The sequence below is a fragment of the Halichoerus grypus genome, chromosome 1 (genome assembly GCF_964656455.1).
Source record: "Halichoerus grypus chromosome 1, mHalGry1.hap1.1, whole genome shotgun sequence".
Taxonomy (NCBI): domain Eukaryota; kingdom Metazoa; phylum Chordata; class Mammalia; order Carnivora; family Phocidae; genus Halichoerus; species Halichoerus grypus.
In genome coordinates this window covers 212,437,665-212,461,472 of record NC_135712.1, presented here as the reverse complement: position 1 = coordinate 212,461,472, position 23,808 = coordinate 212,437,665, and the positions used below count along the sequence as shown (strand labels likewise).

At 48.3% G+C, this 23,808-nt stretch overlaps 2 protein-coding genes across 6 annotated transcripts in view; both read left to right on the top strand.

Annotated features, from left to right (window-relative positions):
- Positions 1-23,808, top strand: part of RPL36 (ribosomal protein L36) — a 173,067-nt gene that overhangs the window by 136,033 nt on the left and 13,226 nt on the right. The gene's annotated exons all lie outside the window — the stretch shown is intronic.
- The window catches only part of SAFB (scaffold attachment factor B), a 36,095-nt gene that overhangs the window by 11,859 nt on the left and 428 nt on the right, over positions 1-23,808 (top strand). The window contains exons 3-21 of one of the 4 annotated variants that reach the window (XM_036111914.2): positions 2,659-2,723; positions 2,806-3,012; positions 5,746-5,808; positions 6,372-6,404; positions 8,471-8,498; positions 9,444-9,954; positions 10,378-10,427; positions 11,256-11,350; positions 13,062-13,211; positions 13,289-13,371; positions 13,720-13,859; positions 14,034-14,122; positions 15,999-16,105; positions 17,966-18,256; positions 19,372-19,509; positions 19,954-19,996; positions 22,797-22,915; positions 23,238-23,338; positions 23,701-23,767. In XM_036111914.2, the coding sequence (XP_035967807.1) occupies positions 2,659-2,723; positions 2,806-3,012; positions 5,746-5,808; positions 6,372-6,404; positions 8,471-8,498; positions 9,444-9,954; positions 10,378-10,427; positions 11,256-11,350; positions 13,062-13,211; positions 13,289-13,371; positions 13,720-13,859; positions 14,034-14,122; positions 15,999-16,105; positions 17,966-18,256; positions 19,372-19,509; positions 19,954-19,996; positions 22,797-22,915; positions 23,238-23,338; positions 23,701-23,767 (2,380 nt within the window). Of the gene's footprint in view, positions 1-2,658; positions 2,724-2,805; positions 3,013-5,745; positions 5,809-6,371; positions 6,405-8,470; positions 8,499-9,443; positions 9,955-10,377; positions 10,428-11,255; positions 11,351-13,061; positions 13,212-13,288; positions 13,372-13,719; positions 13,860-14,033; positions 14,123-15,998; positions 16,106-17,965; positions 18,257-19,371; positions 19,510-19,953; positions 19,997-22,796; positions 22,916-23,231; positions 23,339-23,700; positions 23,768-23,808 lie in introns of all 4 variants that reach the window. The other 3 variants (XM_036111913.2, XM_036111915.2, XM_036111916.2) reach the window with 3 other exon arrangements.

Here is a 23,808-nt window from a genome sequence, read left to right as displayed (position 1 = left end):
CATTGAGTTGAGTTCCAGACATTTTTTAAAGCTCAAGGCATATTTTGTCTTAGATATTACAAAATGGCAATGGTGTTCCCAGCCAGCCACTAAGGCTATTTGCACATATAATGTATTGAATTCTACTGTTAGTGTCATGATCTATGTTTTTAAATAATATATTCCTGAAAAACCTTTCAGATTTCCTGAAAGATATTTCTGAATGAAATTAGAATATGGAAATATCAGGGGTTCCTGGGTGGCTCAGTTGGTTGGGCATCTGCCTTCAGCTCAGGTCGCAATTCCAGGGTCCTGGGATCGAGCCTCGCATCAGAGCCTGCTTCTCCCTCTGCCCTGCCCCTGCTTGTGCTCTCTCTTTCTCTTGCAAATAAATAAATAAAAGCTTAAAAAAAAAAAAAGACTATGGAAAAATCAGGTAACACGTGTAATAAGGAAGTTCTTATCCCTGAGAGAGGTTTTTTTAAAAAACTCAATTATGGGGGCGCCTGGGTGGCTCAGTCATTAAGCGTCTGCCTTCGGCTCAGGTCATGATCCCGGGGTCCTGGGATCAAGCCCCGCATCGGGCTCCCTGCTCCGTGGGAAGCGTGCTTCTCCCTCTCTCACTCCCCCTGCTTGTGTACCTGCTCTCGATATCTCTCTCTCTGTCAAATAAATAAATATAATCTTTAAAAAAAAAAAAACTCAATTATGGTATAAATGATTAGGTTTGGGTTTTTTGTCCTCCTCCCCCCCCCTTTTTTTGCCCTGAATATTACACATTTCATATACTTACAAGCTTAATCCTTAAGTATAAGCAAGTTAATGTCTATTTCTCTTACATTTCTTGAAAAAACACTTAATGGCCTTAAGAAATTCATCTTCAGGTTGGGAAGAAGGTCTTGAGGGAAGTGAGGTTTTTTTTGTTTTGTGACTAAGTCACAAAAGAAGTTGAGCACTGCCTTTGTGATAAGGAGCTATAGCTCCAAAGCACGTAACCTTACTGGGTACTACACTCTGCTTTTGAGACATGGTCTCGTATTTCATACGTGGGATTTTATTCTTCACAATGAAAAGAGTCAATCAGTTTAATTTTAGCAGGCTTGTTCTTAGACCAAAATTTTCACTTTTCCCCTACATTTTTCATTATTACCATGGCTAGTGATTTCCATTTTCTCTTGAGCCGTGGCATTTCTATTATCCTTTACATTTTTCTATTTTTTTTTATTCATTCTTATAATTAATACAAAAAATAAAGGCAAATCGCCACATAAAACGCTATTTAGATGAATGTGCCAATGTGCCTGCCCACTGTGAACTGTTGTCTTCAGAACAGATTGTGAATGTTCTAAAATTAATCTCTCCGTAAGAAATACTAAAAGGTTGAGTGAGGGAAGTTAAGGGGAAATGATTTCCTCATTTTTCAAAGCAACGGAGTCAAATCTGTCTAAAAACTGTAATGTGAGCCAGAAAATGAGTCCAGCCTCCTGAACAAAAATACTCAACCTAAGGATAAATTCAGGTTAAAAAGGTATTCCTTTTTGCTTAGAACATTGGCAAGGGTAAGAAATAAAGCTGGTTTTAACAGATTCAGAAAGATTGGCACTTGTATTCATTGTTGATGGAACTGTATGAATTGGAACAACCTTCCTCTGGGGCATCTTGATGATATGTGGGTTCTTTGTTTTTAATAAAAGTCTTAAAAATATACACACCCTTTGTCTTAGGAATGCCATTTCTAGAAATATGCTCTAAAATGGTAATTGCCTATGTACGAAAAGAACTGCCAGGATGTTCATCTTTATAAGCGTTTTCTTGAATTTCCATGCATACGTATTAATTAGATCAATGGTGGTATCTGTATAATGCTGTTAAAGAATATGGAAATAAGTTCATAACATAGTAAGTGACAAGATCACAGAATGATGGTACAGTGTCATTTTATACAGTAAATACAGTGCATGTATATACATAGCAGAATAGAGGAGGATGCCTGTGTATGTCAGTATAACATGGGGGCTATAACTCTAGGTGGTAAAATTATGACTGGCTTTTCTTACTGCTTATTTATAGTTTGTTGTGTCAGTTTCTGTGGGAAAATATGCCCCATGTTTGTTTGTTGTTGTTTTTTTTTATAAGATTTTATTTATTTGACAGAGACAGAGCGGGAACGCAAGGAGGGGGAGGGGCAGAGGGAGAAGCAGGCTTCCCGCTGAGCAGGGAGCCTGATGTGGGGCTCTATCCTAGGACCCTGGGATCATGACCTGAGCCGACGGCAGACGCTTAATCACTGAGCCACCCAGGCGCCCCTATGCCCCATGTTTCTTAACTAAAAAACAGCACACTGTATGAAATACTGTCTTCCCCACAGCCAAAGCTACTTGACGCAATGGCCAGGCATTAAAACAGGTCTGATCTGCCTTGACCTTACTAAGTACTCATTTCCAGCTCCTTATACTTGCACAGCCACTTGATGAGAACAGAACCTCTTCTGCTTGAGGGGGTTGGGGGGGGCGGGCTGCTCTGTCCCGAAAGGCCTTACCCTTCCAGGATTACCATTCCTAAACTGGGAAGTGCTACAGGTGTTGGTGTCTGCTTCTGTGATGCTTAGGGCCTGTAAAAGTTATTGCTTCTGGAAGATACAGATCATTGATCTGGTGCTGTAAACTATTCTCTCTTCAGGGCGTAAACCAGAAGAAGAGGGTGTGGAAGACAATGGGCTGGAGGAAAACTCTGGGGATGGACAGGTATGTGCAGCCTTGTCAGTGAATGAACTTGGTGGATTGACCTACGGCAGTCATGTGATGGTTGTGTTTTGTTTTGTCACAGGAGGATGTTGAAACTAGTTTGGAGAACTTGCAAGACATTGACATGATGGATATCAGTGTATTGGATGAAGCAGAAATCGATAATGGAAGTGTTGCAGACTGTGTAGAAGACGATGATGCAGATAACCTCCCAGAGTCCCTGTCCGATAGTAGAGAGCTAGTCGAGGGAGAAATGAAAGAGCTTCCTGAACAGCTTCAAGAACATGCTGTAGGTAACTCGGCAGTGTCTCTCTCTAGGATGCACCGTGAATGTATCCGTTCCTCAAATGTCCTGAGAGATGATAAGGTTTATATTTGGAATTGAGCCCTTTTACTGCTAGTTCAGTGGGATTGTGCTTAATCTGTTCACGTGTAAAATCCAGACAATCTGAAAACACTTTGTTGAGAAGTGTCTCGGTGAGATCCAGGAGTATGTGGTGTTTGCATAATGCATCATTAAACATTTCAGGGATGCTCTCAGAGACCTTCCTATTACAGGAGCTTGGTCTGTGGTGGTATGGTTCGCATGCCTTGAAAATAGCAAAATAGAGGTTGAAAGTTGACCTTTTCCTGATAGAGCGCTGATCCGTGCCTTCCTCCTCGTCAGCGTTTCATAAAATAAGCTTTGACACTGTCTTCAGAGCTTTAGTTTTTTTCATTTTAGAAACAAATCTAATTATACTACAATTATAATGGGTACTATTTATTGAATTCAGTTTGCCAGGCATTAGACAGATGTCCTTCAGTACTTTAACAAGAACAGGGCATATGTAGATGATATCTTGCCGATTTTCCACTTGAGGAAATCCGGGAGTAAAGAGGTAAAGAAGTCTCTCCAGGCAGCCCACAGCTCCGAAGAGAATAAGAATTAAGACCAGGCTAGGTCCAGAGTCTGTGTGCTTTAACTCCTACATTGCGTTGACTTGGTGCGGATCATTTGTTGGATTATTTCTGTGAGGATGAGTGTTTGTCAGGTAGACCGAAAAGGCAGTGAAAATCAGCAGCTGTCAGGCATCTCAGTAGCAGTCCTTACGTGTTGGTTCCTGGGAGGTGCCTTGATTTCTTAGTGGCTCTCAGATCTCTTGCAGTGAGTGTATCGAGTCGCCCCACGGGAAAGAAGCCCTGTTTTCTGCTAGTGGATCCGCTCCTGCCATTCGTTAGAATATTTTTGCATTTCCTCTTAGAACTGATTCTGAGTATCCTGAGAGGTAGTAGTTTGTCATCTTTGAATGGGGAGTTTGATTTTGAGAATTGACTGTCATTTTGATACAAATAGGGTGTGTAATTTTATTTTTTGGTGTAAGTCTCATTTGCTGGCTTCGTAGAAAGTACCCAAAACACTAGAGCAGTGATACAAAGTACATACCCTTCCTTATTAGCTGCTCTTTCTGAAGGCTATTTTCCCCCCCTCTGATTAGAAAATAATACCTTCAGTCATAAAAGCCTGGAAACATCCTACATGTTTGCCAGTGATGGTTAATTAAAATTAGTGGAAGTAGGGTAAGTTAAGAATTGAAGACCATTCACTAGAGGTCTGACTTAATTTGCTGAGTGACCTTGGGCAAATTACTTAACCTCTCTGGACCTCACTTGTAAAAATAATAGGTTTTGGGAGGATTGAATAGATGAACATTTATTAGTAGCTTAGATCTAAAGTCATCAAACTGGCCAACAAGCTGTTGGAACATAGCCATACCTGTTTGTGGCAGTCATCCGTGACATCTGATTTCTCAAACAATAGAGTAGTCATGACAGAGACCATCTGGCCTGCAAAGTCTCAAATATTTACTGTCTGGCCCTTGGTAGGAAGTTTGCTGACCCTGGTTTAGAACTGTGCCTGGCATACAGCAACACCATAGGGCTGTTGTTGTTACTGTAAAATTGTAGTATTATTTCCAGTAATACAATTATTACTGTTACATAACCATGTAAATGAGATAAGTAGATTCATATGAACTAAAACAATTTTCACGAGGGAGGTGGAAATATGGCAGGGGACAGAATGTGCTGCCGCTCAGAGTGCACAGAGAAAGGAGAGGTGGTCTTGCACGCATGTGTGCGGCACTCTTTGTGAGCATGTACTGACTATCCGAAGACGATTGCATCAGGGGAAGGAAGGAGTGGTGCAAGGGTGGTTTCCTAGTCTGATAAACGTAGTATAGCCATACATGTTGTTGCTAAGATACTTGAAAATTACCCCCCCTCCCCAAAATATAACCACCTTGGGGCTTCACAGCAAGCAGTTTAAATTATTTTGGTTCTCACAACAGTACTATTATGAACCTCCCTTATGTGTGTGGGGAATCCCCACCTTATTGGGGAGAGCTCACCTTTTGGAATAGAAGGTCAACATACCAGTCATTTTTCCCCAACAGAGGGGCCTCCGTGGGCCACCTGCCTTGGCAGTCCTGTGTTCCTGTCCCCACACTCCAGTTTGGAAATTGATGAGGCTAGGAGGCTGGTGCTCAGACATGCCATCTCGGTCTTGGCCAGAATCACCTTGGGGCAACGGGCTCAATAGCAGTAGCATCCAAGCTTGGAGAAGTGGTGGTGGCCCCAGAAATCCCAAGAATCCATTCTGCAGTCTGTTTCTGGACCTTGTTCACAGAAGAGCAGCCCCCAAACCTAGTGTTGCGACTGACTTGGGAGAGTCTGTGTACTATCTAATTTTAATCTCTTTTCTGCTTAACTTAAACTTTGTTTTTCTTTCTTCGCTTGGCTTACATCTTAAAACCCTCAGTGCTACCATAGTGGGTCTCCCAGTCTGTTTGCAAATACTATATACATTTATAACATTTTTTTAAATCGAGGTGAAGTCAAGCTATAATGCTGTTTGGATTCCTGCATCATGTTTGGAATTTTGTCATAAGTGATTTTCATGGCTATTACTTTTCATTTTACAGATGTAGTGTCATGTTACCTAATATTGACATTGTAAACTGTATTTTTGTTTATTTTACAGATCGAAGACAAAGAAACCCTAAACAATTTAGATACTTCATCATCTGACTTCACTATATTACAGGTAAATTGTATGTCTCAGTAATTTTAGAATCAAAGGTTAGACTACCATTTCTGGAGACCACTTCAGATGTTGTATGGCCTTCCCAAGTAAAAGTCATTACAAGGTTTGTTTGACCTATTGGCATTTTCAGAGGGCTTCGTTTTCCACTTTCCCCAAATACAACATGCTTATTACAAAGGACTCATCATCGTGGCTTCCCCTACCAGCACTGTGGCTTATCTATAGCTGAGAGGGGGGCCTGTCTGGGGACGTTCTTGTTGATTTTGACTGCTGGGGGAAGAACTGCCTGTCTGATCTGTTCTGGGTGGCATTCTCTGCAGAAAGACTAGGGGGAGGTGGTGGCGGGGGTTGGGGGAGCACTCCCTACCTAGGAGATATTATTGGGGTCCAGATGAGGACGCAGGAGGGTGGGGCGGCGAGAGCACAGACATCACAGCTGGGAAAGGTGGCATCTTGGGGGGTCTGGTTCTGCCTTTGGGAATTTTTCTCGTAGAAAATGCACAGATTTCCTTTGATGACTTTATCGTCTTGACTGTATCATCTGTGTAAATATTAAATCTTAGATGAGAACAAATGAGATGTGGACTAACTTTCAGGTAGGATTTACATAAATGTGGGTCTTGAGTTTCCTTTTAATTTTTCTGCCAGCCTGCCTAGATATATAAACCATTGGAATAAACTTAGCTGGGTAGCTATCTGATTTTCGTTGGATTGGAAAGTTTTGCAAGGAAATGAAAATACAGTCAGCTTTTGCCAGTGTTTATTTTTGTTTTGGGGGTTTTTTTTGTTGTCATATTTCATTCACCTGTATGCTTAATTAGAAATCCTCTTTCAGATGCAATCTCCATTTGCTTCAGCCAGGCAAGGGCAAGGTTAGTTATTGGCAAGTCAGAAACCCAGCTTCAAGGAGTGTACAAACCTCAAGAAAGCATGGTGGAACCCAGCCTACCTTTAGGGCTGATGTCTCTCTCCAGCTGCAAAGTGACACCGTCCATTCCTGGCCCCGAAAGGGAATGGGGAGCTGGGTGTCATTTTCTCAAGTCTTTCTAGGTCCAAGACTCCTGTGTTAAAGTGGAAAATACATAAACCCTTCCAGAGACAAACAGGGATAGATTTGTTTCTCTCTGGAGAAAGTTAAAGGAGAGAATTCTTCTGCCTAGAATGATCTTTGGCTTTAGTAGTGGGGTTAAATCTCAGAGTGGGGTACGTTGCATGAAAAACAAAATACATAGAATGAAGGTATGAGGAAAGTGAACAGTTTCCTGGGGCTTTTCAGAATGGCAGGCCGGCTCCCAGTGAAGGTGTAGACCTCCCGCCCCCATGTCCCAGGCGTGTGTTCATGCCTGTGGTGTGTCGGGCGTGCGTGCAGAGATGAACATCGCCATCCTCATAGGGCCCTTCCTCCCTGTGTGAAGTACACACCAGCCATGTTGGGAAGAGACCTGTGCTGACATGGACTCCTGCTCACACAGCCATTGTGCAGAACGTGGCTCTGCTTTGTGTCCTTGAGGCAGTTTGTCAGCCACTCTGTGCCAGTCTCCCAGTTTGGAAGGAAGGATGATAGTAAGAGTACCAACCTGTTAGGACTGTCTGATGATTAACGTGTGTGTGTAAAGGGCTTAAATATGTGCCTGGAACCTAGTCAGCGCTCATCAGTATTGGCTGGAATTCCAGGATGAAGTGCCTCATGCAGAGGGTCTGTAGGCACTGAGGACCCCATAGTGAGGGAAAGGCTCTTCCTTAGTGGGGCAGCCTCTGAAGCCATTAGGAGAAACCTTTCTAGGAGGAGATGGCCTCTGAGCTAAGTGCTGGGGGATGTGTGGGACTCAGCTGGGGGTGAGGAGGGGTGTAGATGGACCTGTCAGGGGAGAGTTGGTGTGAGGGGCCATTGCCAAAGGCCATAGGCCACGGAGGAACCGTGTGCTCACCATGGTGGCAGATGGATAGGGAAGGGATGGTAAAACCGGATGCTGTTGGAGGCGAGGAACAGCAGTGGTCTGGATTGCTAGGGCTTCCTGGGAAGGGTTTGGGGATCTTTAGGAATTAGAGGTGGCACAGTGGAAACGCCGGTGGGAGAGATAAGGGAGGAGTAGTGTGTAATCCTGGAGAGAGCGCTCAGGTGACCAGGTGCAGGCATGGTAGGACCATGAGAACTGAGAGCAGGGGTCATACCACCTGTGCCTTTATTCCGTCACTCTCTGAAAATTTCAGAAGTTAATCTACATTAAGTGAAAAAAAAAATGATAAACGTCAGGCATTCTGTTACACACTGCATGTGGACAAAAACACTGCCCTCTTGGCTTTTTTTAAGAGTTCGGTCCAGGGGGACAGACGGGCATGTGATGCAGTCATTGCCATGGAAAGTGATAATGTTGCCAGGCGCTGGAGAAATGAGGCAGCACAAACAGGAGCAAAAGCCAGATCCCAGGCCCCTTGAGAGCAGCCCAGGCGGAGGGGGTGGGGTGGGGTTTGGGGCAGAGGCAAGCGAGGTGCAGTGTCGTGTGTGGGCTCTGTCCTGAATGTGAGTAGGTTCTCCACCTGTTGTGTTTGTGAGTTCCTTAGTACGTGTTTTAGAAATTCCCTTTTTAGTTATAGTTTTTGGTGTAAAGAAGCTGTAGGTTTCATTCATCTGGCACAATCTTATTTATGTTTTTTGTTGCAGGAAATTGAAGAGCCATCCTTGGAGCCAGGTACTGTTAAATGAAAAACTTACCAGCGGGGGTTTAGAACCATTCTAGCTTTCCACCTTCTCTAATTTAAATTCTTTAATTTTAAAAAGTTGCCTTACTGTAGTATACATTGTTCTAAAGGTTTACGATCCAGAACATACCAGGATCATAGAGATTGGAAACCCAGCCATATCACCAGATCTGTGAAAGTGGCTCACTTCTCATGTTACAGAATGTATTGATGAGATGAAACAATCTCATGCCTTTTTAAACGTAAACGGCACTTAAACGAACGTAGAAAGAGTTTGCATGATGCCTCTCATGAGCTAATACCCGTGCTCCCCACAAAACAGATCTTGTGATATTGGGCAGTGTCTTAACTTTGTGGTTTTTAATTCAGGCAGTGCAGGTAGCTGTAGGGAGATGCATTTTAACACATTGAGACATAACTGGATTCCAGAAGAGGAAAGAGTTTCTTCATGAGAATTCCAAACAAATGCTATTCACTTTCTGGACTGCAAATATCTCAGAGCACCGATGGAAGAGATTCTGGTTTTCATGTTGGACTGTTCTGTTAAAAGAAATTCAAAGAAATTTGGAAATTGAGCTATTCAGTGAATGGTGATACATTCAGTTAAGCACCTTGGACTTTGGAAGCTAAATTCGGAAGAGTCCTGTGTAAACGACGACAGAATGAAGACTGTCAAGAATCAGCCAGAAGGTTTTGGGGGTTAAATCTCTGGGATGCTTTTCTCTTCCATGTAGCGTAGCGGCTTACTGTAGCAGTCGGTTGGAGTGCAGGTAGTGTAACCGGTGTAACTTTGTGTACCCGCGGGTTTTCCAATCTCTGTGTAGCTAGCAGTTCTCTTCGTGTTAGTGTGGCAGCCGTGCCAGTTCCGCATTTGTGATTGCTTTATTTCCCTGGTAATTAAACCTTGTGCCATTCTATTCCTGTTAAATCCGTAGAAAATGAGAAAATACTCGACATTTTGGGGGAAACTTGTAAATCTGAGCCAGTAAAAGAAGAAGGTTCCGAGCTGGAGCAGCCCTTTGCACAGGATACAAGTAGCGTGGGGCCAGACAGAAAGCTTGCGGAGGAAGAGGACCTTTTTGGCAGCGCCCATCCGGAGGAGGGTGATTTAGATTTGGCCAGCGAGTCAACAGCACAAGCTCAGTCGAGCAGGGCAGACACCCTGTTAGCGGTAGTGAAAAGGGAGCCCGTGGAGCAGCCAGGCGATGGCGCGCGGACGGACTGTGAGCCTGTAGGGCTAGAGAAGCCAGTTGAGCAGAGTAGTAAAGCCTCAGAGCACACGGAAGCCTCTAGCGAGGAGGCCGCGGAAGCGCCCCCGGAAGCCTCAAGCCCAGACCCCAGAGATAGCAAAGAAGACGTGAAGAAGTTTGCTTTTGAAGCTTGTAATGAAGTCCCTCCGGCTCCTAAAGAGTCCTCAGCCAGTGAGGGCGCTGATCAGAAAATGAGGTTTGTTTTTTCTCAGTTTTAGACCAGACGCTATCTCCTTTTCATTGGTCATTTAATGACACACATAAGCTGTTTTTTCTGCAATTGGCCAGCCAGACTGATGCAATTGTAGTTTACTTCTAAGCAATGTTTTATTTCTCTTTGTTTATTTTAAACTGATTACATAATCTTTTTTCTTTTCTCAACCTATCATGGTTGTTTTCTTTAAATCTTCCTAATTATCTTTAGTCCAGCAGAATTAATTAACTCCTATGGGTCTGAAATCTTATGGTTAGGTCAGATTTCCAATACAAGTTTGTCGGGGTATCATTTTTTCAGAACTAAATTTCGGGTAGGTATGCAACCTCAGCACGTGTTTTATAATTTTGAGTTTGTTTCGTCTCTGCTTTTTCCTTCTGGAGTGACATTATCTTTTGTCTCTAGTTCTGTCGAAGATGACTCGGATACAAAAAGGCTTTCCAAAGAGGAAAAGGGTAGGTCACTGGGGTGACACTGGTCTCTTGGAGCATGTTTGGCCTTGGCAGCAGTGGGGTTTCTGGTTCTAGTTCATTGCGTACTGCGTTTCTTAACCAGATTTGCCTCAGCCTTTCATGAAGCCTTTCTCCACTCCTCTGCTATTTACTCTGCAGGTTTTGGGTTATAGGGAGCAAGCCAGGTCCTCAGAGTTAAGGTATCGATCTGAAGCAGACTCCTGCTTTGGCTAGAGCAGTTTGACACTTTGAGCTCATTAATCCTGACTGACCCTCTGATTTGCTGATTCCTTAGCCTCAGTGACATTTGTAAATGGAAAAATTTTTTTTGATTTCAGATATCTTGGGGTTACCTGGTACTTCAGATTTATCAACACCGTATCTGTTATTAAAATCACTAATGGAGAAGACATTTTGTCGGTTCAGATTCCTTCTTAGCAGCCTAGAATACAAACAAGGGATAGGTGGGAAGGTATTTGCGACAAGAAAGAGAAGCCTCTGAATTGGGTTCATCCTGATAGCAGCTGTTTTATGTTCAGAAGCCACCCCACTGGGCTGCCTAATGCCATTTGGTGACTTTCTGAGGGAGCAAACTTCCCATGGTCCTAATAGCCCCTGACTCACTATATCGTAAGTGGCATTGCTCGCAGCCCTGGTGAGCCTAGTGTGCCATTTGCAAGGGTTTTGCGAGGACGGGGGCAGGCCCTCCTGCCTAAGCTGGCTTGGGTTGTGCTGGCAACTGGAGAGCGCCTGGTTTGGAATGACTTCCGTCTTTAAGATTCAGGATCCTGTGAGTATGGTGTTTCTGACCAGGCTTTTCTTTTGAAATAGGTCGTAGCAGTTGTGGTAGAAATTTCTGGGTTAGTGGACTTTCTTCTACCACCAGAGCTACAGATTTGAAGAATCTTTTCAGCAAATACGGGAAGGTAAGACCGGGGGTTTTCTGGAGAAGAAAATGTTTTGAAGCCAGTGTAGTATGGCCTTTACATGTAGATGATTGTCCCGTCTTGGTGACTGCTCTGAACAACACCTTGCCATTCTTTAAGCTCACATTTGCTCATGGCTTGTGAAGGATCTGTCTGTCCACGGTTAGAGGTGAGAGAGGTGGAAGCTCCCAGAGCCCACATCAACTTAGTATTTTTTCTTCCTTTTCCCCGGCCCAAAAGCCACCACTTGAATTTTAGAGGATTTCCTGAATCCATTTCTAATGGTTTTGAGCCTTAAACTCCAGCTCAGGGAGGGTTTTGGGGGTTGTAGCAGGTTTTGGGGGTTGTAGCAGAGGGCAGGGTGGGGAGAGTGCAGAACTCGAGTGAGGCTGTGGAGAGGGGTTGTGAACAGGGCCCGTGGAGTCAGATTGGTCTGGGTAGCTAGAGGCCACAGCTCTGCTGCTCGTTTGTGTGGCCGGGAGCATGTCACTTCCCCCATGAACCTCGTTTCTACACTTGGGGGCCCTGAAAGTTGTTGCCTCCCTGAGATGATGTGTGTGGCTGTAGCAGAGCTGTTGGTGCCTCCGCCCCATGACTCTCAGCTCACCTGCTCTCACCCACAGCTGGGGCAGCTCTGGCCACTTGTCCTCTGCAGCACTTGCCTGTCCTCCCTCCCGGCTCAGGCCGTGAACTGTGGCAGTGATGGATAGATGCGCCCACCTCCCCCCGCCCCCAAGGCCTGCTGCAGTTCCCTGTGTGTTTCAGAGCACCTGTGTTGGGTCTCTTCCCTACTCTTCTTCACCATCCCGGGCTCCTTGTCTCAGAGGTAGCTTTTGGGGCAAGCCAAAGGCACGGACCTTTGTAGTAAGGGTTCGACCAGTCCCAACAGAGAAAACCAATAGTATTTACCTTGGTTATCGATGTCCGAGAACTAACGAGTGAAATTAAATATGACGTGGTTGTAGAAAGAACTAGCGATTCCCTGAGGCTCAGTAATACAAGGTCGGCCCCTTTGATGATTCCCCTGTGGCCCTCAGAGCAGATGGGTGCTCTCAGCAGGGACATGTCACCTTGGAGCCTCCAGTGTCTTGGGTGCATCGCAGGCTTCAGGAGTTTGAGTCGGGGAACCAGCCCATTTGGAAACTCCCTTGGGTCTGAGTCTCTGTGTGGCGTAATGAGGATGAATACTGGCTTATGGGGGACCTCCCCTGAGCCCGGGTGCCTAACTGCAGCTTGCGAGGTCACCTGGAAAATTAGGTAGTATGTAAAGATGTGCCTATGGCACCAGAAACCTCTCGCTGGATTTGTTATCGCTCTGAGTAAGTGTCGTCTCTCAGGCTCCATCCGCAGATATGTCTTCTTGCTTTACTGCCCACGTGCTAACGGAATGCCGGCAGCGGCCTGCCTTGTATTTCACCTCCTCGATGCTTCTCTGTACGGCCGTCCTGGTCCCCAGGAGGAGCAGCCGGAAGTGGGGCAGAGCCTCAGAGGAGTCGCAGTGAGGCACTAGCATTATCCTCCTTAGTTGTCAGGTGCCACTTGTCGGGCACCGGGTAACAGGGCCTCCCCCACAGTCCTCACCCCAGGGAGGGCGCCAGGACTCATGGATCCGAGGAAAGCAGCGTGAACTGTGATGCCCTGCTCATTTCATCTGGGGTTGGGGCAGTAGTGGGGCTCCTGTCTGAGCCATATTTGTGTGCTTTCCTTTGAGGTGGTGGGTGCCAAGGTGGTGACAAATGCCCGGAGTCCTGGAGCTCGCTGCTATGGCTTTGTTACAATGTCCACAGCAGAAGAGGCCACAAAATGCATTAACCACCTGCACAAAACAGAGCTCCATGGGAAGATGATCTCAGTGGAAAAAGTAAGTGGCTGTTTTCTTCCAGGGATGTGACCCTTTTAGGAAATAAGGTAATACTTGCATTTCATTCTCTTTTTCAGGCGAAAAATGAGCCTACTGGGAAGAAAACCTCTGAAAAGAGAGAGGGTGAGGGGAAAAAGGAGAAGTCCAGCACCAGTGACAGGTACTGCTCTTCTGTGAGGGAGCTGTGGCCAAGATGGTCCTTTTCTGTAGTTCCCGTTCTGCACGTTTTCCATACAGCTGGGGGAGACTGCAAGGCCCCTCATCCCTTCATTTCTTTACGTTTGGTGGAAGGGTTTCACCGCCAGTAGCTGAGATGATTCGTTCCTGCAGTCACTCTTCCGGGGGTGCCTGGGGAGAGCAGGTGGGACTCCCTATTGTTCATCGTCCTGTCCATGCCAACCCAGGCAGCCTCCTGGTCCCGTGGTGCTCAGGGCAAGAGTCAGGTCGTGGCTGCTTGCTCTAAATAGGGGATCTAACATGCTTGTGTGTCCTGGGACGTTATTTCTAGGTCTGCGAACCTTAAGAGGGAAGATAAAGCTGATAGAAAAGAGGATGTTAAGAAAGGTGAAGACGGAAGCGGAGAAAAGAGTAAAGATCAAGACGATCAGAAAGCTGGCCCCTCAGAGCGATCTCGAACTACAAAGTCAGGTACTGTCACCGGAGATGCCACTTGGTGTTTGTTCTTCTCCTGGTTGGTGGGCTTCATGGTTTACTGGAGTCAGTCAGCAACACAAGTTAGATTTCTTTTCCATAGAGTTGAGTACTTTTTTCTAATTTGGGTGTTTCCTGTTTCTTCTGTTACACAACTCCTTTCTTCTGTAGGAAGTCGAGGAACAGAGCGGACTGTGGTGATGGATAAATCTAAAGGTGTGCCTGTTATTAGTGTCAAAACATCAGGATCCAAAGAGAGAGTGAGTATTAATTTTTTAATTAGGGTATACTATTTTTCTCATTTCACATTTCTTTCATTTACATTTCTATGTAGTTTAGGGAATTTTTGAGCTTAATTTAAGAAAGGTGGTATATCTTTTCAAACTGTAGACGTCTTGACATTCTAAAAAATAGTTTTAAAAGCTTTCATTAATAATTCTGATGAGGAAATTTTTTTTTTTAAGATTTTATTTATTTATTTGACAGAAAGATACCAAGAACAGGAACACAAGCGGGGGGAGTGGGAGAGGGAGAAGCAGGCTTCCCGCTGAGCAGGGAGCCCGATGGGGGCTCGATCCCGGGACCCTGGGATCATGACCTAAGCCTAAGGCAGATGCCTAACCATCTGAGCCACCCAGGCGCCCCTGTTTTTTGTTTTTTTGTTTTTTAATTTCCTAAAGCCGATTTTAAAATTCAGATGTGGTGGAGAAGGTTCCATAATAGCTCAAGGGTTAGAGCAGTGGTCTTATAAAATTCAAATATGGGACTGGTTGGCTTTTTTTTCTGAATCAGCCTGTATATGGCTATTTTATTGCCTCCCCTGAAAGTTTCAGCAGCTCTCCATTGTGCATTCCTAAACTCCTGTGCAACCCAGCCAGCCTTTCCTGCCTTTCTAAATCCGGTCTCCACTTTGGCTCAGTCCCACGTTCTTGCTCCTTGCGGATGCTCCACAGAACACAGAAGTCACAGAGGACCCATCTTAGGTTCTTACCACTTCACTCTGCCTGCTATTAGGGTCTTGGGCAGCTGTTGATATCCATAAGTGCAATTTTTGACAGTCTTGCAACTTGGGTAGATAGGGGTCCGGGGTCCCCAAGGCCACCCACATTCAGTGATTCACTCTAAGGACCACTGGGCTTAGCCTGTGGTGGGCACTCCCAGCTAAGATTGGCTCCAGTGGTACAGTAAGGACCACAGCCAGATCGTGGGGAAAAGACACAGGCAGCATGTGCAGGAGACCCGTGCGGGCTCCCTTGTGCTCTCTTCTGCCTGTGAGCTCACGCAGCCCTGAAAGTGTACCAGCACGTGGGCACTGTTCCTGCCCAGGGAAGCCCATCAGCCTGTTAGAGCCTCAGCACCCCAGGGTTTTATCAGGGACTGGTTACATAGGCGTTCTGCCAGATACAAACTTCCTGACTTCCACAAGGAAAGCAGGTGGTCAGCACAAAACACATTTGCGTGGTCTAGGCACTAGGTTCCCAGGCTCCAGCCTAAGGCCTGCCATGTTACCCTGTGCTGCAAGGTGACAAACCATTGACGCTCCTGCAAGCTTCCATTATGGAAAGTTTCAGTCTGCTTGTGTTTGTGCAAATGGTCTCTGTTAATGTTATAATACATGTGATCTCTTTTACATTTATTTTACATAAAATGATTGGAAAATGGCCACAATTGAAGTACGAGCTCCAGGGCTAAGGATGGGAAGGTCTCATAAAAATAATGTGACCACACAAATCAGGAATCCTCCGATATACCAGAAGTAGCCATGGTTGGGCACTCACTGCCTGTTTAATTAGGAAGGGAAAGAACAAGAAGAGTAAGGAATCTATTTTGGATGCAGAAGACAAAGTATTAAAAAATTGGTTACGATCATTGAAAAGTTAAAAAGTTTAGTGGGGGAAGTGCTGCCATTTTGACCTTATTGAAAGTACTCAGTGGATAGTTTAGCATGGTGATGAGGCTCTTTTAATTATAAGGAAAACATGACATTTCTTAGGAGGGGAACACCTTGTTACCTGGTTGTTCCATTAAACATTAGTGTTCATTTCCAACCTTCATATTGGATGTTTGGACCTGGACCCACCTGATTCTTCTGTTGTCATTTCTGCTTTAACTTCTGGATGTTTCTTGGTGAACCAGGTTTCTAAGAGCCAGGATCGCAAATCGGCCAGCAGAGAGAAGCGGTCCGTTGTGTCCTTTGATAAAGTCAAAGAGCCTCGGAAGTCGAGAGACTCTGAGTCCCGTAGGTGAGTCTGTGTCCAGGAGTGTTACTGGTTTGCTTGTATCTCTGGACTGGTTATATTCGTGTCCTAGAGGGATAGTTCCAGAGTCCCCTGTCTGTGGAATATTGCTTTAAACCTCTTGGCTCCTTTGGCTTGCATCCTGTGGTTTTTTCCCAATGATCTTCTCATGCAGATAGGCCCGTCTCTTTTTGAAGATTATGGAAGGGAACGGCAGGGAGTTGGAATGCCTTCCTGGTGCAGTAGTGCTCGTTAACAAACATACCAAATATGCTCCAGAAGCTGCGGAAAGGGAAAACGAGAAACAGTGGAACATATGCAGGGAGAGAGTCATGACAGTTAATTTTTCCTATCAAGAAACAATTCTTTATTTTTTTAAAGATTTATTTATGGGGGTGGGTGGGGAGCAGAGGGAATATCAAACAGACTCCCTGCTGAGTGCAGAGCCCGACATGGGGCTCGATCTCATGACCCAGAGATCATGACCTGAGCTGAAACCAAGACTCGGACGCTCCACTGACTGAGCCCCCCAGGCGCCCCTCAACTTAGGAATTAAAAAAAAATCATTAGTAACATTGGCAGAGTGAGAATGAGTAGAGGGGGTAAGCTTCCTGCTTCCACGGGCAAGGCAGAAGGCACTTTTGTTGAAGTAACTGGCAAATAGAGCCACGGACCTGACCCATGTGCGTGTGGGACTGTAATATGTCAAAAGGGACATTTCTCACTAGTGACAAAAGGGTGGACTCCCCCAAATAGCTTCAGGTCACTTGCGTGTTCTTTAGACAGCACTTTGGGTCTCCAGCTCACGTCAGTGATAAAACAGTCACCATAAACTGGTGGCTGAATGTAAACATGAAGTCTGCATTTGTATAAAGTTAGAAGTAAGTATATTCAGGAGTTTAGGGTTGGAAGGAGAAGTCAACTAAATAAGAATGTAACTTCTGTTCATTTTGTGAAAGACACGTGAGAGATGGGAATAAACGTGATTTGAAATCACTGTAACAAGGCAAAAGTAACCTGACAGGAAAAGCGGGCAGAAGAGAGTTGCCCGAAGGGACAGGTCAGACTCCGCCAGCCGTGCAACGTGGCTCAGCCTCACTGGGCATTGGGGTGCACGTGAGAGGAGTAGCTATTCTGGTCCAGACCACGGGCACAGTGAGGCCGGAGTATGCATTTCTGCGGGTACAAACATGTATCTGGAAGTGCGTGGCCAGGGCTGGGGGGAGACAGCCCGGCAGCCGTGTCCCCCAGCTGCTCGCCGTCACCCGCACGGGGCGCCGGGAGGAAACGCGCTGGGGTGCGGTTGCTATCGCTGGGGACAGAGTAGCAGCCGGGGGTCCCGCACAGCCTTGCCGGCCCCTCTCGCTGCCGCCGCAGGCCCCCGCCGGTCGGTCAGCTCGTCTGAACTTCTACAACCGCGTCCAAAGGTTCGCCCCGTTCCCTGGTGACTCATTGAAGCTCACGGGTTAGGGAGCAGAGGTTTTCATTGAGACTTAGTTCGCTATGAAAAGGATGTTCTGTTGCTTAGTTTTAATCGGCTATTTCATGGAATGAGATGTTGAGCTCCAGAAAAAATTTCAGGGAGTGAGGCTGAGCTCCTATTCTAGCTGCCCCTCTACGTGCACACGCCTCTTTGCCCCGATGGCCCGCCGGGCAGGAACGTGGCTGGGGCGGGGCCCGCGCTGGCATTCCAGGCCCGCTGCCCCCCTTGCCCTCTCGTCAGTGGGCCTGCGAGAGCTGGAGTCCCGTAGGGGGAGGCACAGCCCCGAGTTCGCGTTTCTGCCGAGCCCCCCAGGGCAGGCCTGCGTTCCCGGCTCGGGAGCCGCTGGGTGGCCCGCGGCCCCTCCAGCTGCTGCTCTCCCGCAGGGTGCGTGAGCGCAGTGAGTGGGAGCAGCGCATGCAGGCGCAGTGGGAGCGGGAGGAGCGCGAGCGGCTGGAGATTGCCCGCGAGCGGCTGGCCTTCCACCGGCACCGGCTGGAGCGCGAGCGCATGGAGCGGGAGCGGCTGGAGCGCGAGCGCATGCACGTGGAGCACGAGCGGCGGCGGGAGCAGGAGCGCATCCACCGCGAGCGCGAGGAGCTGCGGCGCCAGCAGGAGCTGCGCTACGAGCAGGAGCGGCGGCCTGCGGTGCGGAGGCCCTACGACGTGGACGGCCGGTAAGTGGAGCTAAGTGGAGCGGCTCTCAGCCCACCCTAGCGGTGGCCTGGGGTGTTTAGAACTAGGGTATGGGCCCCAAGAGCATGTTACTGGGGGAGTTTTGTTTGAAAGGCAGCATAAGTGCATGCTACAGCCCAATTTGATGTCCTTTACGTCGTCAGGAACGTGAGACATGGTTACGGGTCGGTGGAGAAATGGTTGCGCAAAGCAGTGCCTAGTAAAGCCTCACATTCAAGTCCTAGCGCAAACCCCCGAGGAAGGAGTGCAGACTCCCAGAGCCGCACGTGACACCCAAGTGCTAAGCGGGTGGCCAGAGACCAAGAAACCCCTCCTTCGGGCCCCCTTTCTAGGCTTTGTCATCACTGTAGGGACCCGGTTTATTCAAAGAACATTCTTTTATTTCCCGGACATACCGATGTGATGTGTGAATACTAAAATGTTAGCCCCAGTGAAAAACAGGCCTGATTTCAATCCTGCTGTTGGGGAGTCGGGGGTGGTAGTCCCAGCATTGATCTGATCAAAGCTTTTCCACCTGCATCCCCACTTGGGAAAAAACACAGTTTGTATTCATCTTTTCTCAACTGCGTGGGTTAGAGAGGTCCCCATGTAGTATTCAGCAGGACTGCTTTTGAGGGCCTTCAAGTTATTTTAGGACTTCTGGCCTTTGTGCAAAATACTGATGCTGGGAGTTCATTACGGTCCTAAGTGTTTTGAAACCGTATGTTTCGAGTGCTTCTCAACGCCCTCGCACTGGTGTCTGCTGGGTCAGGTCCACGTTGGAGGAGAGACCATGTGCTAAGGAGAGCTCGAGGTCCCCGCTCACGCTTGCTTTCCTGATAGGTCGAGGCTGTGTGCTACTCCCAGAGGCGACCTGCAGAGGTGCTCGTGTGCCCACCTGCCCTCCTGTCAGGGAAACCAAGGTTCTGTGTAGGGGAAGCGGGGCACGTTAGACGAAATAGAACGGAGGCTTCCAGTTGGATTCCACATCACCCTGCCAGCCCCTCTCAGCTCGTGAAGTAACAGGAGCCAAGGACCAGTTGAGGGTCCAGTTCACCTACTTCCGCAAAGGTCATGAAGGTGGAGGAGAAATTGCACTTATTCCTTCACCTTCCAGGAGAGACGACGCCTATTGGCCAGAAGCAAAGCGGGCCGCCCTGGATGAGCGCTACCACTCTGACTTCAACCGCCAGGACCGCTTCCACGACTTTGACCACAGGGACCGGGGCCGCTACCCTGACCACTCCGTCGACAGGTTAGCCAGGCCCCCCTGGCCCTGCCGGCCCCCTTGTTGTCTACTCTCCTCTACTCTCCTCTTTCTTTTTTTTTTTTTTTTTTTTTTAAGATTTTTATTTATTTGAGACCGTGAGAGAGGGAACACAAGCAGGTGGGAGTGGGAGAGGGAGAAGCAGGCTTCCTGCTGAGCAGGGATCCTAATGCGGGGCTTGATCCCAGGACCCTGGGATCCATGACCTGAGCCGAAGGCAGATGCTTAACGACTGAGCCACCCAGGCGCCTCTCCTCTCCTCTTTTTCTGAATGCTGAAGAACTAGGGTTGGCCCTTCTAGGCTTTATGGGCCCACTCGAACCATTAGAGCATGAATTACCTGGCTTCCATTTGGGAAATGTTTTGTTTGGGGGGAGCCTAACCGACCTATTTTTCTTTCCCTAACGTTTTTATGTAAATTGCCTTTTTCAGGAGAGAAGGTTCAAGATCTATGATGGGAGAAAGAGAAGGACAGGTGAGTCAGATACTCCAGTTGTATCCTGTTTTTGCCGTGGGATCAATTCTCCCTCCTTCGGCGTGTTTTCTCTCTCCTCAACTGAGGAGGAGGAGTCGTTTATCCTGGAGCCTCTTTAGGCCTTGACCCTGAAGTTCTGTCCACCTCTAAATAAGAGTAATAATGCCCTGTACTAACGGCTAAAGAGCCTTGGGCGCGTCGGACGGGCTCTGCTGGATGGTCATGCGCTGCACAGCTGAGCACGTGCAAGTCCAGGGCCGCAGAGGTCGAGCAGTGCTGTGCTGACTGGGTCCCCCTGCCCACGGAGCCTTGGAAAGCAGCTTAGTCTTGGCCACACCTGCGCTCTGCAGATTGATGGCATCAGAAAATAGGCTTGATTGGCTCCTTTTTCCTGTCTTAGATTTAGCTTGAGAACTTCCCCAAAGAGCATTGACTTTCGTGGGTTTATTTGGAAGATCAAGGGGACTGAGGGAAGGGTGTGGTCAGGGCATCGTTGGGCAGAATTGCCGCCCCGGGAGTTTCCTTTCCCTGCCTCTAGCACAGACCGCTCCATCCGGCTTTCTCCTCCCTCTTCCTGAGGGAGGCTGGGGGTGGCTGCCTTCCTTGGCCAGCTGGAGGGGGTTCCTCTGCCACCTCCGGAGGAATCCTCACATGATTCCTTTTTCTCTACTCCTGGAGGTAAACCTGAGATGCAGCTAAATGTGCACTTGGTCTTCTGTTTCTCTTTGGTAAAGTTGAGTGCGGTGGTCAAATGTCTCAGGCTCCAGAACCAGAATCAGAGTCGCATCCTGGTGCCAGCACTTGTCTCCAGCTGGAAATCGAGGGTGCTTCCTCTCCTGCACAAGGGAGTGGGACCCAATGGGCCAATAGCCATGCTAGCACAGTCCTTCACGTGGACCTCCTGGTCTCTGCGGCCTCCCTTGCCCATTGTTGTTAGTAACTAAAGCACTGCTAAAACCAAAAGGGTGTTTTTCCTCTTGCGCAGTGTCCTAAATAAGACCCCAGTGCAGCCCTGGATGGCAGGTGGGGACAGGGGACACAGAAGAGGAACACTGGCACAAGCTTTCTGGTCTTGCTGAACCCTCACACGGGGTGGTCGGTTGGACAGAAGAGCGTGGCTACGTGGTGAAATACCAGGGAGAGCTAGAAGTGGGCTTCGTATGAAAAGTGTTCTCTGTCAGCTTTGTGTTTTTAGAAGGCTATTGATCAAAGATTATTTTTTTTTTTTAAGATTTTAATTATTCATTAGAGCACGCACAAGCCAGTGGGAGGGGCAGAGGGAGAAGCAGGCTCCCCGCTGAGCAGGGAGCCCAACGCGGGGCTCGATCCCAGGACCCTGGGATCATGACCTGAGCCGAAGGCAGATGCTTAACTCACTGAGCCACCCAGGCGCCCCGATTATTCTTTATTAATATTTTTGTTTGTCTAAAAGTAAAGGAAGCGGTTTAAATCACAAGCTGTGATTTTTTAAAAAGGTGGTGTGTTTTGAAGGTTCTTTATGGAAGTGTTACTTTGGGGTCTCATTTGCTCGGCTCTTGCTCCAAGTGGCAGCACCGACTTTCTTGGACGCTTTGGCTTTTGGTTTTGCTCCTGGAAGGAACAATGCTGTATTTTGTCCATCGTGTACAGTGGCCCCCCCACCCCCCTACTGTTGAGGGAGATGTCTGCACACATCTGGGAACGAGAGGCCAGGGGAAGCAAGGAGTGGAGCACAGTGGTTAGGGCTCCTGGTGTGAGCGCGAGCCCGCTCTGGCCTCAGGGACTTCCTGGTTTAATGGGTAAGATAAGCATGGATGGGAACAGCCACAGGGCGGCCGGCGCATTCATCCAAGGGCTTCATGACCAGGATTCCTTTCTCGGTCTTCTCACTCAGAGTATGATCCTGGCCCAAGAGAGGGCCAGGGCCACAGGTTGGATTCATGGGACAATGAGAGCAACGGTGGAACCAAAGCCACCTCACCGGCTCCCTGAGAGCAGGGGCAGGATTCAGGTGAAGGATGAGTGGGCATTTATTTCAAACCGCTTTTCCTAGGGGCGCGTGGGGGGCGCAATCAGTTAAGGGTCTGACTTTTAGTTTGGGCTCAGGTGGTGATCTCAGGGTTGCGGGATGAAGCCCCGTGTCAGGCTCCACGCTTAGCGGGGAGTCTGCTTGGGCTTCTCTCTCACTCTGCCCCCCCCAGCCCCCACATGCTCGCTTGCTCTCTCAAATAAATACTTAAAACAAATAAAGCTTTTCCTAGAATAGGAGGCTTTCTCTTCCATCCTTCCTTCAGATGGCGCCCGGAACGGGGTCAGGCATTCGTGTGGCCTGTGCCAGGCAAGCCGTTTCCACAAGCGGGGCCCCAGGGTGGCTGGCGGCTGGCCAGGGGCGTCAGGCCCGGGATGAGTTGTGGTAAAGGATCCCTGGTGGCCCTTTTGTTCTGGTGGTTCTGCGGGGCCGGAGCACATGCAGCTGGCATACCATTGTCTGTTCTTGGCGCAGGGCAGTTTACTAGGCCCAGTGCCCTTGTCTCCTTAGTGCCTGAATTCTCTCCACTTGGATTAGGGTGGATCTCAGCCCTCAGTTTCTTTCTCCATTCTGTGACTCCATTCTTTGACTGTCCTCACTAGTGCCCAGGCGGACTTCGGGGACGTAGCTGTCGTGCAGGCTAAAGGCCTGTGTGGCACAAGACCACGTGTCGAGTGCTTAGGAGCACTTCTGAACTCTCGTCATTGTGATTATTAGCTTGTTGCCCCAACGGCCTTGGGATCCAGGCTCGATACCGAAGCTTTCTTTTTGTTCTGGTTCTTTAACATCCAGCATTACCCCGAACGCCACGGAGGACCAGAGCGACATGGGCGGGACTCCCGCGACGGGTGGGGCGGATACGGCTCTGACAAGAGGATGAGCGAGGGCCGGGGGCTGCCTCCACCACCCAGGTTTGTGTCCTGCACCCCGCCGTGCTTGCGCAGGCCTCACACGTCTCTGGCAGGATTGATGTGTCCAACTGAGGACTCTCGGTCTCAGGGAAAGATGAGGGCCGGCCCCCTGACCCAGCGCACTGGCCTCCGCTCGGGCCGCCTCAGAGCCCTGAGCAGCCTGGAGAGCCAGGTCCCGCTTCCCACGGACCCCCACCCCAAAAGCGATGGGGACTGGACACACAGAATGCTAAATGCACCTTCCAGAACCCACCACCCCTCCCACTGTGAAAGGCAGAGAAGGGGGCAATCCAAATCAGAGATATCTTTTTCCAAGGGGCAGACGTGACTGGGGGGACCATGGCCGAAGAATAGAGGATGACCGTGCTTGGCAGGGTGCTGCTGATGGAGGCATGATAGACAGGGACCACAAGAGGTGGCAAGGTAAGGCCTGGCTCTCGGCCGGGGTGTGTCTTGTCTTTGTGGAGAAGCATCTGGAAAGCTCAAGCAGCTTCTTGAGGGCAGGAAGAGCTTTCTCTGCTCTCCCCAAGACCACGAGGTCTTGCTCATCACTGGCTGGACGTGGGCGGGGGGGGGGAACGGAGGACGTTCACTCCTCTCTGCCTCGACTTAGGACAGCAGGTGTGTGCGATTCGTGTGCTGATGCCTTGGCCGGGATCTGCGGGTTCTGGGTTGACTGGGTGGCTCGGGAAAGGGACTGGAGTCACACGAGCCCCGTGTTGGTGTCCTCATCTCCACGCACTACGCTCGGAGGCGCTGTGTGAACTGTATTTTTTGTTTTGTAGGTGGCGAAAGAAGTATGTCTGGTCACTCTGGGCCGGGTCACATGATGAACCGGGGAGGGATGTCAGGGTAAGTGTTCCATGCTGCTTGTCCTCCTACCGGTCTCCTCT